Source organism: Sphaerulina musiva (genome assembly GCF_000320565.1).
Source record: "Sphaerulina musiva SO2202 unplaced genomic scaffold SEPMUscaffold_4, whole genome shotgun sequence".
Classification (NCBI taxonomy): Eukaryota; Fungi; Ascomycota; class Dothideomycetes; order Mycosphaerellales; family Mycosphaerellaceae; genus Sphaerulina; species Sphaerulina musiva.
This window is the reverse complement of record NW_016017386.1, coordinates 1,466,528-1,487,654: the sequence shown is the minus strand read 5'-3', so window position 1 is coordinate 1,487,654 and position 21,127 is coordinate 1,466,528. Positions and strand designations below refer to the sequence as shown.

Genomic DNA, 21,127 nt, shown 5'->3' with positions numbered 1-21,127 from the left:
TTCCTTGGAACTTCTCTCGCCTCTTGTCCTCAGCCCATTCATATATCGACTGTATATTTGATTGATTGGCCACGCGCGTGGTATACCCGATCAAGCAAGTATATAAAAATACTTTCTTTACAGCCATATCTCATGATCCATCCTCATGATTGGACCTGCTCGAATAAGAACGCATGAGCGGAATACGACAAATGGAAAGGAAAAAAAAAGCGTCAGAATGGCGGGATTCTATCTTCCGTACCTAGGTACTATGAGGTAGCAGGTAACTTAGAGCCATCTCGATTCTCCAATTGCTTTCGAGTACTGCACTCCATCTACCTACGGAGGTCCCTTTATGGCGTTTTGCCAGACACACACTTTTTTGTGAGGTAGAGGCGGGGTAATCAATACGTCTCCTGCAAAATGTTTGTGCGTGACAGATTTCATCATGCCTGACCAGCGGTGAAAGTGGGAAAGGGAAGAAGGGAAGAAATGGTGGCTTGTCGTGTGACAAGAGAGGGTGGATGATGACTACCGGCATGTCTCACAGCCCTCCTTAGCCACAACCTGATTATCACGAAGGGGAAGAAGAAGAAAAAAAAAAGGGAGAGAGAGAAAGAATACTATATTCCGACGTTCCCCCAGAGTGCCTCCTTTCAGATAGTCATATACAGCCTACCAAAAGTACCTGTAGTTCAAGCCATAGCCAAGTGTATATACAATATATACAAAACATCACACCGCATCAATCAAACCCTTTTCCAAACATCATCATCCCAAGCAGGAAAAACAAACGGCAGCCGCTCCGGCGTCTGATCGGGCCAAACTCTCCGAATCAGACCCACAAACTCCTCATACACAACCCGATACCCCGCAGGACTCAAATGCAACCCATCGACCAAAAAACTCTGCAGCACAGAATTCTGCGGCATCTCCAGCGCTCCCGTGGGAATAGCATCTTCCAGCGCGCCTCCAGCTCGTCGGATCATGAGACTCCATACATCCAATACTTGTATTTCTGCTGCTGCAGTCTGCATCTCGTGATCTTCTTCTACTAGTCGTACAATAGCAGCCGCATAATCTCTCGTCACGCACGCTTTGCGGCTTAAAATTCCGCTATTCTTTTGATCTGCAGCAGCAGCAGCTGCTGCAAGAAGACATTGTCGTTCATCAACAGGAGGAGGAGTCATCAGCACAATTCGAATCCCTTCATGACCTCTCACATCCGGATGCGTAAGCATAATTTTCGTATTGCGCACAAATTCCTCCAATGGAATATGTTGTTGAGGTTCACCCGGAGTGTGGGGTAATCGAGCGTCGTTGGCGCCATACCACAAAGTCAAAAATCTCACGCGCGACTGTGATCGCGAGGGGAGAATGTGGGGGAGGATGTGGAGGGCTTGACGCGTGTTGTAGCCTGAGAAGCCGCGGTTGATTATGTCGAGGCGGCGGACGTAGTCGTCGGTGAGGGCGGCGCCGAAGGCGAAGCCGCGGTCTTGGTTGAAGCTGCGTTGTGTGATGCTGTCGCCGAAAAGGATGAATTGGTCGGTTTGGTGGAGTTCTGGGACCATGGTTGTTTGGTCGGCGGCGTTGTTGAGTTTGATGTGGATTTTCATGGCAAGGGGAATATCAGATATGAGGTAGATACTTTACTTAGTCCATGTAGTACAGGTAGCTTCTCATGTTCGGTATTAGGAGGTATGAAAGTGATCAGCATCAATGGATGAGAGTGGGGCGAGGAGACGGAACAGCCGGATTGGATTCATTCGAGGTTGGACGAGCAACGACCATGACCAGGGACAATCTATATCTACCTTAATGTAGGTACCTCCTACCTACCCACAGTACCTATAGCAAGGATTACGAAACGGTCGAATCCAGTACAATAGTATCCCTCCTCGAGTCTGGGCGGAATATTGGTGAGAAGCATAAGGTACTGCCATAATGGCATATAGGTATGCACATTCAATACATTCTCACCTCTCACCATCTCCTGACTGCAACCATCTACAAAGTACCGCTCTACTACGCAGGTGGCATGAAACTCGCGTACAATCCGCCCTGCACGATCGCATACATAACACTGGCTCTCACCAACCACTCGGCGTATCTCGAACAGAGGCTAATCACACTTCTTCCTTTCACCTCTCCAGCGCCCGGCTCGGGATGCATAGCGATCGCCAGGATCAGGTACCACACCGGGTATCCAGAAGAGATGCGGTTCACAATCTGCACGTGAAACGTCGTGATCGCTAAGCCTGCCAGTATTAGTTGAGGCAGAGCCAAGCGTGGTATAGTATTCCAGAACAGAGCCTTGCTCTGTGCCTGTGCGGAGTCACTGTCAGGTCTTTTGCTGATGGAAATCGTGTCCATGACATGCACGAGCTGTCTTCTGTCCAGTGTAGCATACGCCGTGCCAATGAGCACGAGTATCATGGGAGTGGCAAGGGCGAAGAGCGGAAGATTGGACAACGTCCAGTACCGCAAGAAGCCAACATTCCAGTAGTATGATTGCACAAATGAGTAGATACTCGGCAACGCCGTGCTGCACCAGGGCCTCTCATTACCGTCCGTGCAGTACTCGATGTATGCCACGATCTGAGGGAGTACGTATCCGGATGCGATCAACATGCCAGCGCTCAATGTGCCCATCAGTGAGAACAACGCAGGCCAATTCCTTTGCTGTAGCATCCCAATCACTCCTGGGAGACAATCGATCGCGTCCCAGGCAAAAATGATGCCATTAAAGAGACCATTACTGCGAATCATGGTCGCGACGCCGAGAAGAAAGCCCGACGTGATGGTCCAGAGAACCGCCTGGACTGCTGTGTTGCTCTCTGGCGATTGCGAACTCCGCTTAGCTTTCGCATAACAGAGCAAGCCCCCGAAGTTTGCCATGGCGAATGCGCTCTCGCCATAAGGCGCCGAGAGGAACAGTCCGGCGGGCGATGTGATGTGTAGACATGCTGTCGTGAATGCGATCTGGTGCTTCCTGCTGTGGCTGGCGGGGAGTATCTCGTGAGCAAGCTGGAAGAGCAGGAGAACTGCAAGCAGGTGCGAGATGTGAGAGATTGCGATGCCTGCAAATGCGTACGCCGCAATGCCAGGCCTACGTTCTGGCGAAAAGAAAACTGAAAGCCATACTTAGCCTGACCGAGTCATCATGCGTCGATCGCACAGATGGGGGAAACACGCACCACCCACGAGCCCTAAGGTTACCTTGGCGAGAAGCGGACTGAAGGCCCATTGCTGCTCAAATATTGGGCCACGCGCGGATGCACTGGCAAAGTACAACGCATCCCAGCGAGTCAAGCGAAGTACGAGGTACTCGAACCACGAAGGAACAGTAGTGGTGTCTGGAATTTGTCGGGAAAACAACAGCAGGTGAGTCGATGTATCATAGCCTGGACCTGGACTTGCAGCGGCGACGAGGAGAAGAAGGGCTTTCCAGAAACAGAAGATGGTGATTAGTCGTGCGAAGCTCGTATTCGTCGCATTGATCCTGGCCTCGTCGCGGCTCCCAGCGGCGATGTTCATGACGGCGATGGTTTGTCTGACGGCGACCGCTGCCAGTTGATCACACTACCTGACTATCTCACCTCCTCGGTCAGAGGTGCGAAGGAGAGTGAGTACCTGGTCGTGGTGCATGAAATTGAAGGCCTTGCCGTGTTCGTGTTTGTGCAATCAGGAATGGTCGTTCATGCAACGCGCCGCATGCACATTATTCGGCGACTTGTTGAGTTCCCGAGCGTGCCCGTAGGTACCCAAGTAGGTAAGTTCTGAATACCTCAGGTACTGTAGGCCAGTATAGGGTACTGTAGTGTACAGGTAGGTAGGGATGTAATTCTGCGAGAGCCCGGGTGGACAGAGCCCCGCGGTGCAATAGGAGTCCAACGCTTTCGTCAGCTTGCAACGAAGCGCGTGGCCTGCTCCTGAGAATGAGATGAGATCTGGCAGTAGAGAGAGTAGACTAGTAAGGTAGCCAATGCTCTACTGGTGCTTCTGTGACTCCTGTGACAGTGATAGCGTGATTGTTGACTAATAATGTTCCTCGCAAAGAGCACAGATTGGATAAGACTACCTCCTAATGTACTGGGTGCAATCATATCCGAGTTGCTTACACACACACACACTTATACAAGCAAATGTTGCTCGGGACGAACCGTCGGCGCGAACTACGCAGAGGCGGTATTCACATCAATACATACCTACAGGTATACAGACAATGCAGTACAACGCAGCCGGCCAGCAACCGGCAACCAGGTACAGGAACAGGAACAAGACAAGCGACAGCGATTAGAGTGTTTCGTGCATCGGGTTTCGACTATCGTGCTTCGTGTATCGTGTATCGTGTTTCGTGTAATGGTAGCAAGTAGCGCCCCAATGCAGCAGAGCGGAGCAGAACGGTACCTTACACAGGCTTACAGTAAACAAGAGCAACCAAGAGGATCTATTAGAGTACATGTACTAGTACAGTAGTACCTCTACTACTACTACTACCTCCTAGGACTAGGAGGTATCTCCTAGCAGATGGAGAATGCACAAGCATTGAAGGGAAGAAAAAAAAGGAGCGAGGCGAGGCAATGCGAGGTGGGATCGGCGAGGCCGGCGAACTGGTCTGATGTTTTGATGCAGTGATAGAGTCTAGACGAGCGAGTACGAGCAGGGAAGTGGGCGCGGGAGCGAAGTTGAACGAAAGGAGTGAGGAAGTGGATGAGACCATGCCTGTAACTGGCTTGGCGTGTGCTCCTTGACTCCTTGTGAGCGTGTATCCGTGGTACAGTACGAGGCTGGACTTGAGAGCTGAATCACAAGATTCACAACAAAGGACGCACTCACGCCAGGCCGCCGCAAACAGTCTTGTGTTGTCATGGCCGGCTGTAGTGGGTGTTGTATGGCTTATAGATGTATGTTGTTGTACTGTTCTCCATCCCTCTCCGGATATCCCTCTCTCTCTCTCTCCCCCTCTCCCTCTCCCTCTCCCTCTCCCTCCCCCCTCCCCTTTGGCCTGCTGCAGCTTCGCCAGCTGCTCACGGCCGAAATTGCTGGGTGGCCTATTTATTCCCTTATTATTACTAGTAGCTTTATTCACTCCGCCTGTATAAGGTACCGGAAGTCGGGACTTCTGGGGTGCGACGATCAGCGGCTGATCACCGCGGACGGCACGTCAGCGAACCTACGCCACGTCTGCACACTCCTGCTGGTACCCTACTACTGCACCACTGCTGCTACTGCTCCTGCTGCTCCGTCTGCTCTTCTGCTGCTGCTGCTGTTTGCTGCCGCGTTGTCGTGCCATTCATTTCCCGTCAGCAACCTACACTACCTCCTACGAGGTGCCCTGCCTGAGACCCTCCTCGTCCTCCTTATGTCTACTACCACCTTCATTCCTCGATACCCTCGCTACTCCTGTATGGCAGTGGCAGCATGGCAGCCGCGACCTCGACGAATGCGGACCCGCTGGGGCAACCCGCGGGGTTGACACTGCCCCAACGATGGACACCCTCGCTCCCCACCAGCTTGATGAGCTTGCTGAGCCCCTTCGCCGCCGCCGCCGCCTCCTCGCCCACCGACAGCAATGGCAATGGCAATGGCAACAGCAAAACCATCAGCAACGATCCCAATCCCCAACCCGATCATTCCGGTAACGCCGCCGACCCGGACGTGCCATCAGCCGCACCGCAATCGACGCCGAAACGACCTATCCTTTCCGCCACACAGTTTAGCAAAATGTCCATTGAGCAGCCACCTTCTCCTAGCAGGAGCAGTGGGTCCATCATGTTCGCGGAGCCCGACGCGAGAAGCACCAGTGAAGAGGGCTCGCGCGACGGCAGCATTGACGAGGTCAAGCGCTACCGGCGCAGCATGCGATCCAAGACGTGCTACAGCCTGTGCCATCCCGTGCCCGAGTCCAAGGTCAAGCAGAAACTGCATCGCCAGCCACGCTCCCTCCTCCAACTGCATCGATTGCAGCCGAATGCGCGACCCCTTCCGGCACTGGAGGTCATATCGTCTGCCAATTTCAGTGTCCGGTTGACCCGCTCCATCACCAAGGTCTTTCATGCTAAGCATGGCTTCTGCGCCAACGACCTCGTCGTGTTGAAGGCCGAGAAGTATGGCACGCAGGATGAGGAGCCAGAAGCTCGAGATGTGATTGGGATGATCTGCAAAGGCAGCAGAGAAGAGCAGAAGTCCGGTAGCGGCCGGATGGCCATATACATGGCATCGGGACGGCAATGGGAAGCCTATTCCATTCCTACTGGCGGCTACGAGTGTTGTACCACTGATGAGCATGGTCTGAAGGAAACGGTGCGGTGGGTGCCCAAAAAGGCCAAAGATGGAAGAGGTGCATCCTCGAATGCCACGCGAAAGTTCAACTTCAGCACCATCTCGCCTCACACGCGCCGACATCCGGTGATAGCAAGTTTGCAAAAGACCGGCCTTGAGATCAACGACACCTATAAGATTCCTGACCCCTTAGTGACGACTCCGCTGGGCACGCCGAAGACCACCGCGACCGCGCTCGAGGACGCTTTTGAGGAGGAGAACATCAGCGGCAACCACGAATGCACCACTGATAATGCCACTCAAGAGATCATTGCTGTGACTGCGATCTGGGTAGCCATGCGTGAAGGCTGGTCGCCGAGTATCAAGTGCGACGATAAACGCGACTCACTTGGGATTGATCTTCCCAGCTCGCCAGCAAGAGCTGCTACTGGTCCCATCCTGAGTCCACCTGGGTCACCGGCACCCCATGCTCCGCTCGACAACCGTGCCAGTGTCCTGAGTTTTGGTTCGGGCATTATTCGTAAAGCAAGTTTGTTGAGTAGAAGTAATCGTAATAGTATGAGGGAAGAGTCCGATGTCGAATCACTCGCCCCTAGCAGAAGCGCGAGCATCAATCTGGCACAGGCTGGGAGATCGCGAGCAGATTCTTCCGCAACTGTTCTCGTGCATCGTGCAGCTAGCAACCGCCGCAAGAAGACTGAAGCTACGTTGGGATTCCGACCAGAGCCTACAGGCGAACCTCACCTGGACGAGACTTCGCGTGAAGACTTGGCTTCCAATTCGTCGTCGAACAAAGGATCACCTGCTGACACACCCGCGAAACCTCGACCCTCACCTTCGACTCGAATCACTGCATCGGAGGGCGGGGAGAATGCGTCTCCAGCGAAGAGACAGTCGCGATCGGTCACGCCTGAGGATAAAACTGGACACCGATCATCAACTACTACCAACGGTACTATAAACACGATGCTTGCATCACAACAGAGACGACCGAGCCATGCTATGCCCCAGATCAGGAGCAGGAGGAGAGCAAAAGTGTGGAGAAGGTTGCTTTGTGGGTCCAAGAGCATCGATTGATGGAGTGCATCTAGTTGGGCACATGGGGGCAATACACGATAAGTTCGAGGTGTGTACAGTATCGGCTGATTCGTTGGATAGCGTGCACTGCAGGATGGTCATTTTTGCAGCACTAGAAAAACTCCTGGGACAGTGACTTGGGATCATGATGATTGATCGTGCATTATTTTTTTTCGGTTGGTTCAGCCCGTGGCGTTTTGACATGGTCAATGTACATATTGGGACCATTAGTGAAATATGAAAGAAGGGGATGCTCAACTCCTTGTTATCCATTTCGACACGTTCTATTCTCTGCCCCCTCCACATACATGTCCTTACCGTGACTACAACTGTCCGTACCTGTAGGTTCTCCCATTTCCTATCGACAGCATTTGCCATTGGGAACATTACCCACCCCTTCCACGAGCGGGACCAGCCACTAGACCCACAATCATTACACATTCCATAAGGGGGCTACGCTACGAGCTACGGGTCTTTTTTTTGCAGAAATCCCGTCTACCTCCGACCTCCGACCTATGCACATGTTTACCACGTCCGTGTCTCCCCGGGATGAAGGGAAAAAAAAAGAAAAACGAAAAGCATAAAAAATCACAAAATCTTTTTTCAATTTCTATAGTCTGGCGGACTTTGTATGGTTCCGAGTGGCCGATTTTATTTTCTTTGTTTATTTATTTATTTATTTGTATACTAGGAGGTACCTGGTGCCGTGAGAGGTACTATATATAGAGTAGAGTAGAGTAGAGTAGTGTAGATAGATCTTTTTCGGTTTATATTGTACAAAGATTGTTTGTTTGGCTTTTTGGTTGTTGGTCGGTCGGGTCTTCTAAATATACTACCTCCTACCTCCGATAGCAACCTTAGGAATGCTAGGTAAGGTATTCTTTCTTTTCTTCTGAATCTTGTTTAGGTACCTAACCTCCGATTTTTCTTGTTCGAATTTTTCTTTCTTTTCTTTGGGGGTGTGTTATACCTCTTGAACCTTTGGATAGATTGGCGGATATATACTTACCCCGTCTTGTGCTACCCAAGCAGAAAGAGGAAGTGCAGCTCTTACTATATTGTCCTTTTATCAAATCTCGAGGTAAGGTCTCCAAGTGTTCGTCTCGAGGACCTATTATATTGCTAGATCTAGGTACTACATCTTAATGTAATTATAGAAAGGGTTCATCATCAGTGCAGTAGTTCATCAGATCCAGGTTGCAGGGAGTTGACTGAAACCGGGCCCTAAAGGAGGCAATGGAGTGAGTTGTGGATGACTTCCAATAATAGTCTTCCATGGTCTTATACGGAAGACTATCGCTGTCAACGTGAACTTTGAGCGCGGCAGGCCCGGCGCTCTGGTCCCTACAGGTCCCTTCGATATCTTTTGGACTTTCTCCTACCTCCTCCCTCCTACTGAGATGGAGAGACATGGATGGCAAGTCTGAGACTAGGTTTATGCATGATGTTGGCGAATGCTTCATTTCGGTTCTTGTGCTTGCAGCATGAAAATGCTAGTAGAAATACAGCCAGGACTCAGGAGATTTGATGAGTGAGGGGCAATGCATGACTCGTGACATCTCCAGACAGCGAGCAGTCTGACAAGTACATTGGAGTGTACCAAGAGGACCTTTTCACCGTCCAGATCAAGACATCTTTGATAGTTCCAAGTTGTAAGTACCTGTAATTCATTGGTACGAGGGACTGGTCAGTGCATGGGGAAGCAAGTAAGTCTTCTTCCCTCTTAAGCCACGGAGGGAAAAGGAGGTACCAACAAGCTGGATACCGGTTGCCGGCCATGCCCATGTCAACATGGTTGCTCTCCAGACTGCGGCTCGGACGGGAGCAGGGGTCCTGGATCATACGAAGAGTGGGTCCATTGAGTGTCAAATAACTTTATTGGAAGCCTGAAGAACTTCATCGTCCGTCGTCCATCACAACCGTGACACCACGCTGAGTTGCTGCAACACACTCACATCCACCACCACCATGGAGGATAACTTCAGCATCGACTGGAGCAATCCCATGGCCATGTTCCACAACGACCATCACCACCACCCGCCGCAGCACGTCAACGCTGGAGAAGAGGCAGACGGCGACGGCAACCACTTTCGCGGACCTGATAGTAACTTGAACGGACAAACCCAACCTGGCGTACGTATATAATCTCCCCATCACTACTGCCCAGCATACCTCGTATTGCGACGGCGAGGACGATGACGATGACGACGACGACGACGACGGCGACTACGAAGGCGACGACGGCGACAACAGCCACGAGCCCGCCCATCTGGCGCCACGACGAGATGAGAGTAAGAGGCAGGCGTTGGAGGATACACTGACTTCCCATTCAGGCACTCGAGCAGAAGGCGCCACAATCAACCGCGGTAGCCGCTTCGCATATGAGTGCGCAAGGAGACGATGCCGCGATGAAGCAAAAGCTCGAGAACCAGCGGCGAGCTGAAGTGCTGCGCGCTAAATTGATTGCCGTGCGTCAAAACACCCCCATCAAACCATCCACGCCCGTCCCTACCTCAACAAAGGCACCTGTCGACGCAATCGACTCTTCTGAAAAAGCGCCCGCTATAAAAGTCTCACACACACAGCAGCCGCAACAGCAGCAGAGCAAAACGGCCACACCACAGCAGAAGGAGGAAGAAGACGAAGAGGAAGAGGGCGAGGTGAAGCCAACACACAAGGCAAACGAGATCGATTTCGAGGATCTCGAGGCGTTGTTAGCCGCTGGCAAAGCTCACGCCGACGCTCAGACCGCTGCAGCTCAGCACACGAAGGAGATGACACACGTCGCGCCATCCACGGGCAATAGCCCAGGTGGACCACGCGATACTGAGGAGCTGGAGTTGTTCCCTGCCAAGCGACAGCAGCTGCAGCAGCAGCATTCTTCGACTGACCGTCCTCGTGTCGCTGACCTTGCAGATGTGTACTACACTGACCTTGTAGCATGGCTGGAAATGACGGGCTACCACGACGTGGAGTATCGTGAGTCCAAATTGCGCACATACAAGGAGAGGAGAGCTTTGGAAGACGAAGCTGCTCGCATCGCAGAGAAGTTGGAAAAGTTGAGGCAGGCTGAGCAGACGGAGATGCAATTGCTGCGCATGGGCACTCCCGGTGCAAAGGCTCCATCTATGGCCCCGCCTCCGCTGCCACTCTCCATGGTTCCGCCTGTCAATGGAGTCAAGCGCGCGCGTTCGCCTGAGCAAGTCCCAGCGGAGAAGAGGCAGCGCGAAGACGACGGGTTCCGCGTTCGTAGCGGGAAAGAGTTGCCGGACCAGCATCAGGTGTTTGCACGGCGTCCTCGCTCCCCGACTCCCGCCTCGGAACGTCGTGGGTCATACCCTGATGCTACGCGTCGCTCCATCGACGACAGAGGTCTGCCTGGAAGTCGTAGCAGAGACCCATCTTTGGAGCGCCGCTCCCAGTACTATCGCCGCGATGACGATCTTCGTTATGACTACTTTGCTGCGCCGCGTCAGCCAGCTCCCCGTGAGCCGCGCTCGAGCTATGGCAACGGCAGTGGGGTAAGACCAGGTTGGCCTCATGGCCGCGAGATGGACAGCAATAGCCGTCCGAGTGCTGGCTTGGACCTCAAGAAAGGTGGTCAGTCATCCTATCGCCCCCGCTGAATAGCCCTCCGATCAACATTGGAAACACAAAAGGCTTCACATGCATAGCGGGCGGTCAGATTAGCAGGAGCATACATACTATGCCGCGTGCTATACTGGCAGTTACATGCCTTGAAATACATGTCTCATGCATTTTCACTTTCTTTTTTCTTTTTTTCGTTTTCAACCTGTTCTTGTACATGATTGATCTGACCATGTGACATAGGTGTGAGGTATTTCATGATCAAATCCTGGAATCACGACAACGTTTATGAAGCTCAGCGCACCAATGTCTGGGCTACACAAGAGAAGAATGAAGAAATGCTCACGCACGCTTACAAGACATCGCGCCATGTCATACTGCTCTTCTCCGTCAACAAGAGCATGGCATTTCAAGGTTATGCGCTGATGACATCGGCGCCTGACCCCGATATACAGAAGCCTTCTTTCACCAGGAGACTCAACTGGGCCACCTCCAATGCCTTTACGCTTCAATGGCTCGCAAAGACTCCAATAGACTTCCAATTGGTAGGTCATCTCAAGAATACTTTCAACATCGATGAGGACACTGGGGAAGCACACGCCGTGCTGGTCGGAAGAGATGGACAAGAGATCAATGCCGATGCAGGTATGGGAGTGCTTTGGTTCCTGGACGAGGCCGAAGCTGAAGCCGAAGCCTATCGTAAAAGCGGAAAGGGAAATGGGATCTTGAGCTGGAAACCTCCCCTTTGGTCTGCTGAACCAGAACGTGCGAGCTGTGGAATATGAGTATTTCTGAAGGTGTCAATATCAAGAGCCGTTGTCGAGTCCCTCGACGTAATGTAACGACATCATTTAGCGGTATCTGATGGAACCAGTAACAAATCATAATGGCAGCCTTCAGGCCTTTGACAATGCTGACATTGTCCACTCTCGATTGCCCATGCACACACCTATTGACGGCTGCCTCGCCACATGGAAAGTGATATTCAACATCCGCCCTGACCAGATCTGCCAGGAGGAGTTGCGACTCAAGAACCGGCTTCTGCTGCACTGCCGCCTACAATCTTGAAATCGAATAGGTGCAGCCTGAAGGTAAACGCAGGTGCTCGTGCCATGGAGTGCACCTGCGAGCACTTTGAGTCAGGCGGGGCGGCTTGTTATAACCAGGATGAAGCCAGACTTTGCGAGTTTAAAACTGGGCAGGCTGGGAACATTTACCCTTTCTCAACAACGACATCCTACCACTGACCCATTGCTCCAGCAACAAGAATACACACACATACACAAAACATGGGCGAAATTGTCCTTATAAGAAGCTGTCTATCCGGGAGGCTTTTTGTACGATATGTCCTCACAGTGCCCGTTTCTGACAAAGAAGACTTCATCAACTTTATTATTATAGCCCATCACAGCTCTCATCCACAAGGAAATTTTGAGTACTGCAGAAGTCTCCGCCATTATCATGTCAGCAATTGCGAACCAGATTCAATACCACGACGCTTTTGCCCATAAGAAACTTCACCAGCAACAAAAGAAACAAGCTCAAGCAGGAGGAGGAGCTCTGAACTCGCACCCGTACGATCCACAATCGGATATCAATATTATTAGCAAATTCCAACTCGAAGATCCGTTTAATCTGCACAACAATAACAATAAAAACGACAACGACAACAACAACGATTTCCTCCAGTATCTCTCCAACGCCAACGAAACCCACCACCACCCAGACCAAGAAGATGCTGTGGACAACCAGTCCCTTTACAGCACACCTCTCGGCAAAAACCAAATCGAATCACCGACAGCGACAGCGACAGCGACAACAGCAATCGATACTCCACTTCCCTCCAGCGCCAAGAAGCAGCAGCAGGAGAAGAAGAAGGTCGGGAGTCTCGACGACGACGATAATGGCTTCGACACCCCCTCGAAGGACTCTAACGAGCACAACAACAAGAACAAGATCGTCGACGACGACCTCTCCCAGAAGAACTTGTCCGACTTGCCAGAGTCGAAGTCGAAGTCGCAGCTGGTCGAGAGAGAGAAGCCCGAGAAACAGTATAGCGGACAGAGCTCGGAGGAGTCAGCAGCAGCAGAAACAGCGGCTGAGAAGTCCACCTCCTCCTCCTCCGCATTCTCTACTGAGGAGTCCAATAATGAGGAGTCCTCCACCGAGGAGGAGAAGGAGCTACTACTCACCCAGCAGCAGCAGCAGCAGCAGCAGCAGCAGCAGCAAAAGTCCTCCTCTGAAGAAGAGAAAACCACTTCCATTGCCATTGAGTCCGAGGGAAGAGATGTATCATCATCGCATGAGGAGGGAGCGGGAGAGACAAACGATTCAGACGAAAACGATTCAGACGAAGACGATGACACGACCGTGATTGTGACGTTGAGAGGTAAGTTCTATTGCCATCAAACTCGCCACTATCGCTATTATCGCTATCCGCACCACCATCATCATCATAAGCACTGTGTGAGACTTTCTGTTGTTGAGGAGTTGTGCTGATTTTTTCGATCTTCTTTTGTTTTGCTGCGGGGCGTGGGGTGTAGAGACTGAAATTGCTCCTCCTACTGCTGGTGCTGTGAATACTACTACTACTACTACTACTGGTGAGGCGGGGGAGGGGGAGAAGAAGGAAGAGGAGAAGGGGGAGTAGTTGGATCATAGTAGGAGGGCGAGGTTGATGATGATGATCATGATGACAAGAAGGGAGATGGAAACATCCTTATGCCTGTGACGGCCGATTTTCGTAGGTTTTACTCACTCTTTTGAATATCTACGATATTATGACTTATATACCAACAATGCCATTCTTTCCTTTCTATCGTACATCCCACGCTTGAACGCTTCATGCACATCAGCAATCGTCCCCTCAAAGCATTCCCCGTCTCCAGGCTCGATTGGCCAACTCCTCAATCTCTTTGACCTCCACTGGCCCTTTGGTTTGCTCATCGCTCAATCCCTCGACGACAGCTTCCGCCACCAAGTCCGCCTTCAAAGGCTTCGAACCTCCCGCACCCATCAACCACGTCAAATTGCCCCCCGTCAAGGAATTCGCAATAAATCCTCCATACGTCACTGCCGCCATGGGCATCGTGAATCCACGACTCGAGTCAAACAAAAACCCCGGTCGAAAGAACAAGTTTCTCATTTGAGGGAAATTCGTCGAAATCGCAGATTCCGCTTCCCTCTTGGTCTTGATATATCTCCCTGGCAAAATCGGAGCTCCCGCCGCAGCAGAAATGTACGCAAAACTCTTCACGCCCGCGGCCTTCGCTTCTCGTGCGAGCACAATGGCCGAATCGCGATTCATGAGCTCATATGTGATTTGACCATCTTTCTCCCCCGGTTCAATGGCAGAGCCTTGTTCCATCGGATTGGCATTCCCGCCTTGTTTGGTCGCGCTAAACGCACGTTTCAGACCGGAAATGGGAGATTCCTTGCCTTGCAAAACGCCTTTGTAGTCGGCTTCGAGGAGGATTCCCATGCTGTGGACGACGGCATCGGCGGATTGGAGGTCGGATGCGTAGGTGGAGGGTTGGAGGATGTTGGCGCTGCGCCAGGTGACGGATTGGGACCAGGCGGGTGCGGTGGTGTGGGAGGAGACGGCGGGCCAGGAGGGTTCGCCGGAGCGGCTGATGGAGACGACGTCCCAGTCTCGTGCTACGGCGGCTTTGCATATTCTGCTGCCGAGGAAGCCATTCCCACCGCAGACGACGAGCTTCTTCTTGGCTGCTGTGGTGGCCATGGAGCCGTTGTCTTTCATGTGCAAGTGCCTCAGTTCCTCGCCAATGCCGATTTCTTGTCGCTTCGCCCTGCAAGTCTATACAGGTATAGCAGCAACAGACAGCAGATGTTGGAATATGTAGTCAGGAGAACCTTGGTATTTGGTATGTGTAGTGTCTCTCAACTGGGTAGAAGTGTTGTCATTCTGGAGCTTTCTTGAAGCTATATGTACAGAGCTAGCAAGGCAAGGTACAATCGTTTACATCATCCAGCGGTCCAGCGCGTCCAGCGGGTAGATCCTCAACCCTAGTCTATCGAATCTTTCCCATGCATGAATACATTGAATAGTACCTACTTGAATACTATCTTGAGCCACATTGTACATATCATCCGGCGCTTTGTCACAGTCATAGACCTTGTGGACTTCTCCCACAAGTGCTGTCGATAATCATAGCAGCTGTATTTTTTGACACATCCAGACGGGCCAGCATCACAACCTATGCCTTGGCCAGATACAAACTACGCACTTGGCACCAGCCCTTGAGACCTGCCTCGCCGTTCTCACAACCGACTCCGCTGCTCTTGAAGCCGCCAAATGGAACCTCCTAGTCATGATGTTAGCGACTGACTCCATCATCGTGTCCGTGGGAAGAAACTTACCGGGTGCTGCTGCATCATCGTGTTAGTCCAGACGACACCGGCCTCGACTTGGCGTGCCAGTTTCTCGACACGAGCCAAATCCTTGCCGAAGATAGTGGCACCCAAGCCCCAGGAAGAGTCGTTGACGCGCTTGAGGACATCCTGGTCATCCTTCCATTTGAGCAAAGGAACAATTGGTCCGAAAGGCTCTTCTTGCACTAGACGACTGTTCTCCGGAGGGTTGTTGACGAGAGTCAGCGGTGCGAAGAATCCTGGGCCCTCGGGAATCTTGCCGCCCGTCAAGAAGTCATGGCCCTCCTTCTGCGAGTCGGCAAAGAATTCGCTGACTTTCTCGTAGACTTGTCTGTTGTTCAAGGGTCCGAAGGTGATACCTTCATTCTGGCCGGGTCCGACGCCAGCTGCCTTGGCTGCCACGACCAGTGCTTGGGACAGCTTTTCAAACACGTCTTCATGGACATAGAGGCGCTTGCTTGCATGGCATACTTGACCGGAGTTGAAGAAGGCACTGAGCAGGATAGTTGGTGCGACCTTCTCAACATCGACATCTGGCAAGACGATCATAGCATCGTTACCGCCCAGCTCTAGCGTCACACGCTTCAATGTCGCAGAGCAGCTCTTGGCTACCAGGCGGCCCGTTGCCGTGCTGCCAGTGAATGAGATCTTGCGGATCTTGGGGTGCTCCGTCACCCAAGGGCCGAGGTTGTCGTCGCCCAAGACGATCTGCACAACGCCTGGCGGCAAGTGTCTGTTGAACAACTCGATGCATCGCACATCGCACAAGGGGGTGAAGGGGGAAGGCTTGATGATAATGGTGTTTCCCGTGAGGACAGCAGGGATAATCTTCCACATCATGAGGAGCACGGGGAAGTTCCACGGCACAATGCCGGCAGTCACACCCAGAGGCACGTACTGCTCAATCGCTTTGGACTCCTCGTTCTCCCATACCACCTTCTCCTTGATTTCCATGCCCGGCATACGCTCGAACCATTCATTGACGAGAGCCACCTCGCCCTGGGCGAAGGCAGCGGCTTTGCCTTGCTCCAGCACCAGCAGTTCGGCCAGGTCTGGAACGAGTGTCTTGTATTCCTTGCCCACAGCCTCGATCAACTTTGCACGCTCTTGCCAGGTGGTCTTGGACCATGATTCGAATGCCTTCTCTGCATGGTTGACGGCTTCGTCGAGCACCTCGCGCGTAGCAATGGGCACTTGAGCGATGGACTTCTCGGTTGCGGGGTTGATGACATCCAGCGTCTTGGCACCTGTGGTGTCGTATGCCTTGCCGTTGATGATGTGGGAGAAGCCTCCTTGGAGAAGCTTGGGAGACGACATGTTGGGTAGCAGAGTGATAATAAGGATGAGTTGCCGTATGCAAGGCAATATGAGAGGAAGGATAATATAAGAAGTACCAGGTAGGAGGTAGAAGCAGAGGAGTGATCGCTTAAAAGACTTCACCTCGGCCCATATATTCAGTCCATATCTGGTGTTACCTCCTGCTTGCTGGAAGCCCCGCGCTTCTACCTACTAGGCGAGACATACTTTTTACGGCAATTTTCCCTGATTACCGTCATAAGCGCGGAGGGGTAACGATAACCTGAATGTATGATTGGCCCATGTCCAGAAAAAAGAAATGGGGATGGAGGTGTGGCAGACGACGGTGTATCTGGAGTGGCGCTCTTGGCAATGGCATGATTGTTCAGCAAAAGCGCAGGTCGGTGAGGTGGTGGTACCTGACATGCAGTTCTACGGAATAGCCTGTAGTCTGTTGTAGTCTATTGTAGTATGGACGCTGTCTCTGTCAGTTAGCACAAAGTAGTCGCCCCTTAGAGAGCAATATGAGCTATCTCGAGCCATGTTGATTTCTAACTTGAAAGAGTTACATCCACCTTACCTAGGTACGTAGGAGGTATGTACCTGTTCGAAGGAGGTTGATGGGCCTCCATTCCCGTCTCCCCCGTGACTTGCCGACCGCCGCACGACGCGTGAACAGAGCGCGTAAGGTAGCTAGAACTAGTCCTACTTGAGAACAACATGTATACAATCAAACACAACAGACTCGAGCTCGCACGCATCGTCTGACACCGCACATCGGCCCTTGTGCCCACCAATTGAACCTATACTTCTTGTCCAGCCTCACTTCGACGCGCGCGCAAGCAGCAGAGGTCCCGCAACTTCAAGAAACCATTCGAACCGATCGCCGGCGCATCAACAACAACCACACCAATAACAATGGCAACCTCACACCAACCTTTCCCTTCTCGCCCATATACCTCTGGTCTGACACGTGGTGGAGGCGGCGGCGCACAAACTCCTTACGCATCACAAACGCCCTTTGGAGCACCCCAGCAAAATCCCATTTCTGGCTTCAACACCACCGGCGCAGGAGGAGGAGGAGGAGGAGGAGGATTCGGAACAGCAGGACCTTCAGGAACAACGCAGCAGCAACAACAACGCGAAGCGCAACGTCTCGAGCGCGAAAGACACGAACGCATGGAAAGAGAAAGACGCGAAGCAGAAGAACGGGACGCGCTTGAGCGAATCAGTGAGGAACAACGGGAGGAAATTAATGAAGCTGTAAGTCGCATCTATTCGATTCATTCATCCATTCATTCATCCCGCCCACATAGCCTTTGCTGGTTTTCATGAGCCCTGACTAACTCTAATGTTTTTTCAAAGTTTCAACTCTTCGACCTAGACAAAGACTCTCACATCGACTACCACGAACTCAAAGTCGCTCTTAAAGCTCTCGGTTTCGAGCTACCCAAAGCAGAACTCTTACAGATTCTGCAACAACACGGTATTCCCGCTTCCGCTCTCACGGGGGCAACAACGCACGTCGCGCCCGCTGCACCACCGACGTTTTCCGGCCCGTCGCGATTACTGCTCTCTCATCAGGCGTTTGTGAGCATCGCGGCACAGCGCGTGTTGGCGCGCGATCCCCGAGAGGAGATTGCGCGCGCGTTTGAGCTGTTTGATACGGAAGGGAAAGGGAGGATCGAGTTGCAGGATCTGCGAAGGGTAGCGAGAGAATTGGGCGAAGGGTTACAAGAGGAAGAATTGGCTGCGATGATTGAGGAATTCGACGTGCGAGGACAAGGCGGTATCACACAGGAGGAGTTTATTGGAATTTGTCTCGGCGGGTGAGAGCTCATGCTTCACGGATCAAGCGTGGATGACTGGTTGGATTAACTGTTAAAAGCATTGCCTGCCATTTTGGAGAGCGAAGGCGTTTGGGAGTAGTTCAACTGATACAGGGTGAGGGTATGAGAGACGATTGCGAAAGCCATATGTCTGAGACGTCTGGTCATTTCCGCAAGCTATGTCAATGATCCAATGTATTAGCGTGCCTTGAGGCAGCAATGTGCCGGAGCCTAAGCATAAACCATCCCAAGAAAGCTCTGCCGATACTGGTGCAGGTGCCGGCATACAATGCGGCTGCTTGCAGCGGATTTGCGTGCATAATCCTAGCGCGGAAACCGGGCTGTCTGCCACCAAGCACTGTGGGTGCGATCGCTGACATCCATGGTAGCGTTGATGCTGCCAGATTTTGCGGCCCGCTTGGACAAGCTTGGTCTTGGTCACGAGCATCTTGTCCGATGAGTTGCATGGCTGGTACCGATAGCCTGGATGGATGGTTACGCGCTGCCGCTTGTCTTCAGCCTCTTGCTTGGACGCCTCGATGGCAGGCGTTGTCTCGCACCGCCACCACAAGCCATACAAGTAGAGCTATGAGCTTAGCATCACGCACCGCCCTCCGGCCGGTGCTGGCTCCCGCACAAGGCAATAAAGCATACCAGGTATGGTTGGAGTCTAGAAGGATTGTCAGTCCGAGTTGCTACGGGATAACGAGCAATGCTTGTGCCAAAGAAGGAGGGTAAATTTTCAGTATCAAAGGCCCTGTCAGGGACCATCTCGTCAACACAGCCGTGTAGACTGCTCGGCCGACCGTCGTGAGATATGATAAGAAATCATCATGAAAGGTGGTGCTTGGAAAAGGATGGGGATATGAGAGCTTACACATGGTGTCGTGTCGAAAAGCTTTGATAGTGCAGATTCCAGATAACTGCAGTCGCGCTGGCTCATGATTCTAATCTTCGAAAGTCAGCAATGCCCGATCGTCACTGATTGTGTAATGCATGATTTAGGGCCACGGGAGATCAGGCTTTCGCAACTTCTCGTCTGCGCCACCTGTCACAGCGGCTTGGACATATGCTTGTCATTGGTTTTGGTTGAATCATCATGATGGAAAGTATGATGGGGAAGGTGGGTGATGCGAAGACTTACCGGGTGCTGTGGTGAACGGAGCGATCGCGCACACGGAAAGCATGCACCTACGGATTTCTGTATGCCAACTTAGTCATTGAATATCGTCTGAAGATGATGATCACAGGGCGTGGTAGGGAGAAGGATCAGTTTGGCATGAATGGTTAGATAATGTTTGTGTCTGCATCGGCAAGGCCGAATCAGACTCGTCATCAAGAATCATCAGAGAATCTCGAACGGGAATGTGAACTTGTTTGGAGAGTCGACTTACGCTGGCTGGTAGAGGAGCGTGAAGTGCTTGGTGTGCGCAGTGGACACAGACGAACCTGAGACTATGATCAGCAAAAACGTCAACCATATTGCAAGTGCGGATGTGCGAAGAACATGTCAATATCAGTGGACGAGGTTTTCTAGGCCTGTCACAAATTTGCATATCGGCTCACGAAGTATCGGTGCCCAGTGCAGTTTCATCAGATGACATGGAGTGTGGGGATATGACCTACCACCATCACCTCAAGACGAGGTCAGACTTAGCCTTCGTGCGCTGCTTCATCTTGGGGAGAGCCGAGCAAGCGAACAACAGAGCCTTCCTGCATGCTTCCACGCATCACTGATCTGACTGTCCCTGTCCTCCCTGCAGGCTCATCCCGACCAAGTGACAGTCATGCGGTGTGCTGCATTTGGTGCGATGATGTATCCTTCACACGTCTGTCCTCACTGCAAGCCCCGATGCAGGCTTGAAAGGCAACTGTCATTCCGTCGGAGTCCATTGCGATGGTAGTGGATCCAATTGTTTGGGTGTAGTGAAGGAGTGGGTAACAATCAAAGGATGCGCGGATGCGGTAGGGATAGACGGCACGGGGTGCCTCGAGAGAGGTCCAAGGCTGTCAAGCAGTTTCGCATGGCCTATTCAACGAAGTCAGCAAGTGCTTTGGGAGAGCAGTAATTGTTGGTGAAATGGTGATCAATTCTGGGAGTCAGTGTTGAGCCAATTTCTCAGCAGTATACCCGGTACAAAGCGGGTTCGCACAAGGCGTATGCCGGTAATTCCATTTATCGCTAAATCATCATTCGAGAGGAAGGAGTGGCGCATAGATGCAAAGCGGGTGAGGACTGACCATTGAGAATGGCGGCATACTGTAGGGTCGCGCCTGGTGCAGCATGACTATGCCAGCTTGTGCTCGCATGGAGCCTCATTGGCATGCGTAATACATGTAGGTTGCACCATGTTCGTGGAGGTGTAAGGTGTAAGCAATCTCGGATTCACCTATTTCAAGTCAGCGACAGAAGACTTGGCGAGCGGAGCAAGTGCGTTGGGTTGGTTGTCGTTGATCAGACTGACGTAGCAATGTAGCTTCAATCCTCCGGAGAGGTCAGAGACTCTAGTTTGCGGTTGTGCGGGTTGTCATCAGGTGAGGTAAGGTGAGAACGCGAGTGAGAAAAAGCTTACCGAGCTGCGTGTCAGTTCAAGGCATGACTGCGTTGATGCTGGAGCGAGCACAGGATGCGGCGCCAGATGTGTTGCGATGTGGTTGTAATGTTGGTGTGGTTGTAATGT

At 52.1% G+C, this 21,127-nt stretch overlaps 10 protein-coding genes across 10 annotated transcripts; 5 read left to right on the top strand and 5 right to left on the bottom strand.

Moving 5' to 3' along the window:
- Positions 1–628: 628 nt before the first annotated feature.
- SEPMUDRAFT_163263 (SGNH hydrolase) lies at positions 629–1,557 on the bottom strand. The gene has a single exon (XM_016908042.1). The coding sequence runs from the start codon at positions 1,548–1,550 to the stop codon at positions 729–731; it is 822 nt and encodes a 273-aa protein (XP_016761709.1). The 5' UTR covers positions 1,551–1,557; the 3' UTR covers positions 629–728.
- A 219-nt stretch (positions 1,558–1,776) lies between these two features.
- Positions 1,777–3,516, bottom strand: SEPMUDRAFT_64653 (glycosyltransferase family 76 protein; the record flags this gene model as incomplete). The annotated part of the gene is made up of 2 exons (XM_016909685.1): positions 1,777–3,110; positions 3,177–3,516. The coding sequence occupies 2 exons, from the start codon at positions 3,514–3,516 to the stop codon at positions 2,005–2,007; spliced, it is 1,446 nt and encodes a 481-aa protein (XP_016761708.1). The 3' UTR covers positions 1,777–2,004.
- A 1,510-nt stretch (positions 3,517–5,026) lies between these two features.
- SEPMUDRAFT_148834 (uncharacterized protein) lies at positions 5,027–7,604 on the top strand. The gene has a single exon (XM_016905178.1). It carries the CDS (start codon positions 5,404–5,406, stop codon positions 7,339–7,341), a length of 1,938 nt encoding a protein of 645 aa, XP_016761707.1. The 5' UTR covers positions 5,027–5,403; the 3' UTR covers positions 7,342–7,604.
- A 1,672-nt stretch (positions 7,605–9,276) lies between these two features.
- Positions 9,277–11,057, top strand: SEPMUDRAFT_125327 (uncharacterized protein). Its single transcript, XM_016901973.1, has 2 exons — positions 9,277–9,474; positions 9,675–11,057. Exons 1-2 carry the CDS (start codon positions 9,310–9,312, stop codon positions 10,965–10,967), a joined length of 1,458 nt encoding a protein of 485 aa, XP_016761706.1. The 5' UTR covers positions 9,277–9,309; the 3' UTR covers positions 10,968–11,057.
- Positions 11,058–11,162: 105 nt separating this feature from the next.
- SEPMUDRAFT_43441 (uncharacterized protein) lies at positions 11,163–11,714 on the top strand (the record flags this gene model as incomplete). Its single annotated transcript, XM_016908895.1, has 1 exon — positions 11,163–11,714. A coding segment is annotated over one exon (552 nt), but the record flags the coding sequence as incomplete, so codon positions are not given.
- A 504-nt stretch (positions 11,715–12,218) lies between these two features.
- SEPMUDRAFT_107576 (uncharacterized protein) lies at positions 12,219–13,579 on the top strand (the record flags this gene model as incomplete). The annotated part of the gene is made up of 3 exons (XM_016900688.1): positions 12,219–12,266; positions 12,331–13,318; positions 13,473–13,579. 3 exons carry the CDS (start codon positions 12,219–12,221, stop codon positions 13,577–13,579), a joined length of 1,143 nt encoding a protein of 380 aa, XP_016761704.1.
- Positions 13,580–13,675: 96 nt separating this feature from the next.
- On the bottom strand, positions 13,676–14,824 carry SEPMUDRAFT_148829 (NAD dependent epimerase/dehydratase family protein). The gene has a single exon (XM_016905177.1). The coding sequence runs from the start codon at positions 14,687–14,689 to the stop codon at positions 13,796–13,798; it is 894 nt and encodes a 297-aa protein (XP_016761703.1). The 5' UTR covers positions 14,690–14,824; the 3' UTR covers positions 13,676–13,795.
- Positions 14,825–14,833: 9 nt separating this feature from the next.
- SEPMUDRAFT_148828 (aldehyde dehydrogenase) lies at positions 14,834–16,722 on the bottom strand. Its single transcript, XM_016905176.1, has 2 exons — positions 15,310–16,722; positions 14,834–15,254 (listed from the first exon to the last, which is right to left on the bottom strand). The coding sequence occupies exons 1-2, from the start codon at positions 16,636–16,638 to the stop codon at positions 15,147–15,149; spliced, it is 1,437 nt and encodes a 478-aa protein (XP_016761702.1). The 5' UTR covers positions 16,639–16,722; the 3' UTR covers positions 14,834–15,146.
- Positions 16,723–17,435: 713 nt separating this feature from the next.
- SEPMUDRAFT_125321 (EF-hand) lies at positions 17,436–21,078 on the top strand. Its single transcript, XM_016901972.1, has 8 exons — positions 17,436–17,880; positions 17,983–19,116; positions 19,324–19,398; positions 19,591–19,647; positions 19,841–19,895; positions 20,073–20,475; positions 20,688–20,836; positions 20,912–21,078. Exons 1-2 carry the CDS (start codon positions 17,536–17,538, stop codon positions 18,448–18,450), a joined length of 813 nt encoding a protein of 270 aa, XP_016761700.1. The 5' UTR covers positions 17,436–17,535; the 3' UTR covers positions 18,451–19,116; positions 19,324–19,398; positions 19,591–19,647; positions 19,841–19,895; positions 20,073–20,475; positions 20,688–20,836; positions 20,912–21,078.
- SEPMUDRAFT_116614 (uncharacterized protein) lies at positions 18,492–18,894 on the bottom strand (the record flags this gene model as incomplete). The annotated part of the gene is made up of 2 exons (XM_016901274.1): positions 18,492–18,623; positions 18,715–18,894. 2 exons carry the CDS (start codon positions 18,892–18,894, stop codon positions 18,492–18,494), a joined length of 312 nt encoding a protein of 103 aa, XP_016761701.1.
- Positions 21,079–21,127: the final 49 nt, after the last annotated feature.

Excerpts from the sequence above, each read along its gene's own strand:
- SEPMUDRAFT_163263 (XM_016908042.1), bottom strand. The coding sequence starts at position 1,550 with ATGGTCCCAGAACTCCACCAAACCGACCAATTCATCCTTTTCGGCGAC.
- SEPMUDRAFT_148834 (XM_016905178.1), top strand. The coding sequence starts at position 5,404 with ATGGCAGCCGCGACCTCGACGAATGCGGACCCGCTGGGGCAACCCGCG.
- SEPMUDRAFT_148828 (XM_016905176.1), bottom strand. The coding sequence starts at position 16,638 with ATGTCGTCTCCCAAGCTTCTCCAAGGAGGCTTCTCCCACATCATCAAC. Across the intron at positions 15,255-15,309 it reads CGATGATGCAGCAGCACCCG|GAGGTTCCATTTGGCGGCTT; the intron begins GTAAGTTTCTTC and ends CATCATGACTAG.
- SEPMUDRAFT_148829 (XM_016905177.1), bottom strand. The coding sequence starts at position 14,689 with ATGAAAGACAACGGCTCCATGGCCACCACAGCAGCCAAGAAGAAGCTC.
- SEPMUDRAFT_125321 (XM_016901972.1), top strand. The coding sequence starts at position 17,536 with ATGGCAACCTCACACCAACCTTTCCCTTCTCGCCCATATACCTCTGGT. Across the intron at positions 17,881-17,982 it reads GGGAGGAAATTAATGAAGCT|TTTCAACTCTTCGACCTAGA; the intron begins GTAAGTCGCATC and ends GTTTTTTCAAAG.
- SEPMUDRAFT_125327 (XM_016901973.1), top strand. The coding sequence starts at position 9,310 with ATGGAGGATAACTTCAGCATCGACTGGAGCAATCCCATGGCCATGTTC. Across the intron at positions 9,475-9,674 it reads ACGGACAAACCCAACCTGGC|GCACTCGAGCAGAAGGCGCC; the intron begins GTACGTATATAA and ends CTTCCCATTCAG.